Here is a 6,686-nt window from a genome sequence, read left to right as displayed (position 1 = left end):
TTAATGCTCATGTGACTTGGCCTCTGGAAAAAGTGATTTATCTAGCATTAGCTTCAGAAACGGAACTTAGGAATACTTTTGAATCATAACATATGTCCCTTCCCTCTATTCTAAATGGTTTTTGGAATCCCCATCCATTTGTACTTTCAAGATTAATTGTGATGCTAGTTATCTTGGTTTGGGTGATAGTGTTGGTTTCGCTTGCGTTATTAGAGATTATAATGGGAGTTGGCAAATGAGATGTTTGGGAATGATTGAAAGTAACAGTATTTTTCAAGGAAAATTGTTTGCTATTTGGAGAGGATATCTCTTAGATTGGGATGTGGGTCAGCGAGATGTTATTTGTGAGACGGATTGTGTGGAAGTGTTTAATCTTGTTACTAACCACCAAGATAATTTTGGGTTTATTGATCCGTAAGTACTCAAAATAAGGGATATGATGCATTGGAATTTGTGTGTTGACTTTCATTTGATTATGAGAGATGCAAACACAGTGGCAGACACTATAGCAAAGATGGCGATGAGGTTACAACTTCATGATGTAGAACTTCCTTCTCCTTGGAAGGAGTTTAAGAGTAGTCTTAAAAGAGATTGTCTTTCTATTTAAACAGTTCCTTTATTTTTCTTGTTTTTTTTCTTTGTTTAGTTTATTTAAGTCACAAAAACAAAAAAAAACTCCCATTTCATTCTATATTTTTGCCACTTTTAACGAAACAGGAAAACTGAAAAGAAAATATAAATAGAAATGTTAATTAGATTAAATAGAATTGAACCCAACTAATGTTTTTTGTTATTTTTTTTCAAAAAAAAATAGTCTATAATGTTGAATCAATTTTATTTCATATTATATTTAGTTTTGTAAACAGTCTAAATTATTTTAATAATACGAAATGACAAATGCTAAATAGCATGTTGTTAGAAATAAAAAGTCCACGAGCATGTTTAAAAAAAATTTAATTATTAATTTAATTAGTATATTACCTTTTTAAATATTTATGTAAAATATAATAAAATAAAAGGTTAAAATTTACCACACTTCTTATTTAAGAAAAAAAATACTTATCTCGTAAATTATTGTTTACATTTTTAAAAGTAAAAAAATATTAATTTTTAATTAATCAATATTAATTAAGATTGAATTTAAAATATATTATTTAAAATATAAGATTTATAATTTAAAATAAAAAAATAATTTTAAAAAATTAATTAATTTGACTAAAAATAAATTATTACCTAACATTACTCTTTTCTTTATCGACTAAACAAAAGTGATCCTAATTCCTAACATCCAATGAAATTTCACGGAGGCACATCCGCATATGTAACATGTTGTCATGTTCCCCCTGAGGTACCTTCCTTTTCAATTACCATAACACTTCACTCCTTCGCCAATCACTACCGCCAAACGGCGCCACCATTAAGAATACCATATCCCTTTTCCAATTTCCCCGGATTGATTCTCTCTCTATTTCTCTCTTTCCCCTTATTAGTTATTTGACTTATTTCCCGCTTACACCACCACTGAACCATATCTGATTCTATTCTATCTTCAACAACAAATTTTCTGAATTCCAACAACCATGGCCGCCACTTCTCTCTCTATAAATCCCTCTCTCTCCCCGAACTTTCGTTCATCTCCCTCCCCACCTTCTTCTTCAAATTCCGGTAAATTGCAACTCTTTCAGCCAATTGGAGCGAAACCGATTACTCTTTTCTGCAGGGGAGCGCGATTGTGCTCTCTGCAGAGTCCAAGGACATTCAAGAGTAGGAAAAGTGTGGTTCTTGGAGCTGGAAAAATGAGCATATCAGATCAAGAATTGCGTGAGGAGGAAGGAGAAGAGGGTCCTCCTTCTGAGAACCATTCAAGGCCTCGTCGAATTGCTCTCTTTGTTGAGCCTTCTCCTTTTGCGTGAGTCCCCCACCTTTTTGCTGTTATTGCTTCATCGTTTGAAATTGAAACCCTTTTTACTTTGTTCTGTTCTAGAATTACAAAACATTGGGTTTTGGATTATTGCTATAGCTATTGAAATTGCCGTGTCGAGTGTTGACTTTGTGATTATTGGATAGCGTTTATCATTAGTCAAAAGTTATAAAAGTATAACAGTTAGTCAGCACAGGATCTTTTTAATAATTAATATTAGTTTATGGTTTTGTAAAGTAAGAGTAATCCAGGAAGAAACCTTTTTAAACAATGAAATTTTGTTTTCTTTTTTTTTTTTTTTTCTTTTTTTGCTTATAAATCAATCAAACTTGCCAACCAACTCCTGATTAGTTAAGTAGTAACATTTGATGATTTGATTGTGTTGCAGTGTGGGTTTGTATCAAAAGTCAGGATTTTCTGATCAAGTTCAACATCTGGTTCATATGAACTTATATTTTCTAATTAGTGATTCTACTTTACCTTTGCTTGCTTATATTATCATTTAGAAATATCTGCTTTGATTGGCATTTTGTTGAAATTGCAGCTTTATATATCAAATGCATTGAGAGATGAGTTCATCTAAATTTGTTCTAGATATATATTATATTAGCTTCTTATTTGTTGTGTAGTCTTGCAAAACGAAAGGTTATAATTTTAGCTGTTATACCATGCCGCTTCTCAGACTCAGGAATATTTCATTATAAAATAGTTCAACTGATGATTGTCTGACGTGGCATAAAATTTTCGAAATGCAATTGGCAAATTTTTATCTACCACACTTTCTAGTTTCTGTTTGCAAAAAAAAAAAAATGAAATTGAATACTTGGCACTTTTCTATGGTAATCATTCGTAAGAAACATCTCTTATATGTATTCACAAGCTATGTCTATGTCACAGATATGTCTCTGGATACAAAAATCGGTTCCAGAATTTTATTAAGCATCTCCGTGAAATGGGAGATGAGGTAAATTTTCCTACTTACTTGGCTTCTTTGTATGCATGTTTGTGTTCCCCTTTATCCACACTGATTCAGAGAAAATTTGGGCATGATAGAGTCTGCATCATGAAGTTTTCATTCGAAAATGTAAACTAACTAGTTGTTTTTCATTGGGCTATATAGGTATTGGTTGTGACAACACATGAAGGAGTGCCCAAGGAATTTTATGGCGCTAAATTAATTGGATCCCGGAGGTTGTAAACATTGATCTCTTAATCTCTTTTATTTACTTGTTTTTCTCTTTCTCATCCAGTTGCCCTGCTTGTAATTTCTAAATTTGTGAATGTACTTATTTTCAAATTTCCATATGATGTAATTCTCTCGGTTATTTATCATCATTTATACAGTTTGACAATGTGATATTATTCATTTAGGATTTGCCAAGTTGAAAATGTTCTTACTGGCTATGATTACTAGTTTGCTTCGACAACTATTGCCTTATAATAACAGTTCTCAATTAAATTAAATAAACAAAATGCAGTTTCCCCTGCCCGTGGTATCAGAAGGTACCTCTCTCCTTGGCTCTCAGTCCAAGAATAATTTCAGCGGTTGCCCGGTTCAAGCCTGACATAATACATGCGTCATCACCTGGCATAATGGTTGGTTTGCAGTTCCTTTATCTCTGCATTCGTTAATGTTTATAAAGGATAGTTTAGCTTTAAATGTATATTCCTTGCTTTGTAACTCGGACATTGCCTTAATCTTAGGTTTTCGGTGCTCTTATCATTGCAAAACTTCTCTCTGTTCCTATTGTCATGTCCTATCATACACATGTACCAGTGTAAGTTTGGTTCCAGGTTCAGATTTTCTGGATATATTTACCATTTAAGATTGCATGGCTTTTCTGCTTACCATTGTTATGTTATGATATTATCATGTCAGAACTGCTCTCTGTTATAGTGGCTGATTTTATGTTGCTTTCAGTTACATTCCAAGATATACATTTAGCTGGCTGGTGAAACCCATGTGGTTGGTCATAAGTATGTACACTGTCTTGCTTCCGTTTCACATTTCAGACTCAAATATTTGATTGTAACATCAAGTTTTCTGTTTTATATAGAATTTCTACATAGAGCAGCTGATCTCACTCTAGTTCCATCGGTTGCCATTGCAAGGGATCTCCTAGCAGCTAGAGTAACAGCAGGTTAACATTAAAAGCTCTTGTCCATGCTCTGTCGATAAAAGCATCCGAACAAAACCATATATTGATATGCCATTGGCAATGTGACGAAGTTTTGATTGACTTGTTTCTCATGTTTATGTCCAGCTAACAAGATTCGACTTTGGAACAAGGGTGTTGATTCTGACAGCTTCCATCCTCGATACCGCTCGCATGAAATGCGATTAAGACTGAGGTTCGGCAATTTTATCATGTTTACATTATGTACCGGTTTTTAACCACGATGGAATTTCATCTTATTATTTAGCATTTGTCATACAGCAATGGTGAACCGGAGAAACCCTTGATAATTCATGTTGGACGGCTTGGAGTTGAGAAGAGTTTAGATTTTCTCAAAAGGTAACTTGATCTTGTAAATATGCCTAACTTGAGTTTTACAAAATTGCAAATTAATATTTTCCAGATGATCTTGATTTTGCAAAATATAAATTGGGACAGCACTAAAAACAAATGACATGTTTCGACAGGATCATGGATAAGCTTCCTGAAGCACGAATTGCTTTTATTGGAGATGGGCCTTACAGGTGACTTTAATCTATATCTCTACTTTGTATTTCTGTTCAAAGGTGTATCCTGAGTGTTAAAACTGAAAGATCCCTAACTGATATTACATTCGATGGGATATTGATCCAATCATGTGGAATTCACATTCCAAAGAACAATAGAGTCTGTGTGAACTGGCACAGGGTCTCATTGCAATATATGCACACATAACACAACTCAGAAACAAAGAAAGTTTAACAAACCTTCCTTTTCCTATCCCCCACAATAGTAGAAGTCTCTGCTTATCCCCCAACAATTTAGATAGAAAAGTGCCTTGTGTAATGGTCAAAAATCAAAGTTAATGTAATTTGGTCTTTCTATATTACTTACCTCGATTTTAAATGAAGCAAAGTTGCATATAAAATGTTTTGAGAAGTAGCAGTAATAACATGAGTTCTTTATCACCAGGGAGGAGCTGGAGAAAATGTTTGAAGATATGCCTGTAGTATTCACAGGAATGTTGGGAGGCGAAGAACTCTCCCAAGCATATGCTAGTGGAGATGTTTTCGTTATGCCTTCGGAGTCAGAGACGCTTGGGCTTGTTGTTTTGGAGGCCATGTCTTCGGGGATTCCTGTGGTGGGAGCACGAGCCGGAGGAATTCCGGACATAATCCCTACAGATCAAGAGGGAAAAATTGGCTATCTCTACACTCCGGGAGATCTTGAAGACTGCATGAGCAAATTGGAGCCCTTGTTGCTTAACAGAGAGTTGAGGGAAACCATGGGAAAAGCTGCACGCCAAGAGATGGAGAAGTATGATTGGAGGGCAGCTACTCGAAAGATTCGCAACGAGCAGTACAGCGCTGCCATTTGGTTCTGGCGCAAGAAGAGAGCTCAACTGTTGAGACCCATTCAATGGGCCACAAAACGCATCTTCCCCTCTCCAGCAATCAACTATCGTTGATGCAAATGCTTCTTCCAAGCTTTAGGCTGTTTCCTTGCAAGCTTCCTATTATGGTTTCATACAAGGCTTGTATGTGATAAGATACGTGATTCGTTGATTGTGTTCACATTCATTTTGCGAACATAAAATATGGTGGCGTGCACCATAGGTTGTCCAATTATGAAGTTGATTAAGATCATAGGTCTTAGGGCCCTCATGTCCATATTACATCGAACAAAATTTTGTATGCCATTAAAATTAATTAGCATAAAGTTCATGACTAGGTCTAGGATCATCTTTTGTAACAACCAATTCTTTATAAACGTTGTAAAACTTCTTGATACTACAAAATCATTCAACGTCAAAATAATAAAGTAAATCAACTTTGAATAATTTCATTAAATTACAAAAGCTTACACTATTAATTAATTCCAACACATACGAACAACAATTCATAAAAGTTAACAAAAAAAAGTTATGTTTCCTCGCGGGGAAACCAAAAGCCAGCTCCAAGGGATTTTTTAAAATAAATATTTTAATTCTTTTATTTACTAAAATATATAATTTGTAAGTAATTTACTATTTTATATAACATTGTATATCTTATTTACAATGTAAATAATTTAATAATACACGTACTCGTTTACACTTTGTAAACAAGATAAGATACGTTTCTTAAACAAAGAAAACGGGTGTATATGCAACACGTGTCAGAGGAGGGCCTCAACATATCTCGTTTACAGTGTAAACCAGATAAAGTCACAATAACTTCGTTTATACTGTAAACAAGATATAGTACGACAAATTTAACTCAGCTATAAAAGGATCTGCAAGTATTAGCCATGGTCACAAATATATCACTTCTTACCCATTTTTCTTTGTTCTTTCAATAGGTTTCATAAAAATGTCTAATGGTGAATATATTTTTATGAGTGTATATCCTAATTGTCACATGAGAAATAGTGACGATGGGATTATTTTCGAGTGTGATAGTCCTATCCTAATGCACACTCGTCGATTAGGTTCTTTGTCTAAGCTAAAGAGCCTAGTATTGACGAGCTTGGATGCTAATGGGAGAATTGGGTATAGATTAGCACCGATGGAAAATACAGTATTTCGGTTTCGTGTGTTTTGGTTGGATGACGATGAGCATGCGCGCATG

General features: G+C 34.4%; 1 protein-coding gene across 1 annotated transcript; it reads left to right on the top strand.

Annotated features, from left to right (window-relative positions):
* The first annotated feature begins 1,260 nt into the window (after positions 1-1,260).
* Positions 1,261-5,875, top strand: LOC112743603 (sulfoquinovosyl transferase SQD2). The gene is made up of 11 exons (XM_025792881.3): positions 1,261-1,909; positions 2,819-2,885; positions 3,042-3,112; positions 3,400-3,517; positions 3,626-3,699; positions 3,843-3,898; positions 3,979-4,062; positions 4,186-4,273; positions 4,360-4,437; positions 4,566-4,622; positions 5,050-5,875. Exons 1-11 carry the CDS (start codon positions 1,581-1,583, stop codon positions 5,543-5,545), a joined length of 1,518 nt encoding a protein of 505 aa, XP_025648666.1. The 5' UTR covers positions 1,261-1,580; the 3' UTR covers positions 5,546-5,875.
* Positions 5,876-6,686: the final 811 nt, after the last annotated feature.

Source organism: Arachis hypogaea, chromosome 14 (genome assembly GCF_003086295.3).
Source record: "Arachis hypogaea cultivar Tifrunner chromosome 14, arahy.Tifrunner.gnm2.J5K5, whole genome shotgun sequence".
Lineage (NCBI taxonomy): Eukaryota > Viridiplantae > Streptophyta > Magnoliopsida > Fabales > Fabaceae > Arachis > Arachis hypogaea.
Note: the sequence above shows the minus strand (reverse complement) of the source record. Positions and strands in the feature narration are given on the sequence as shown.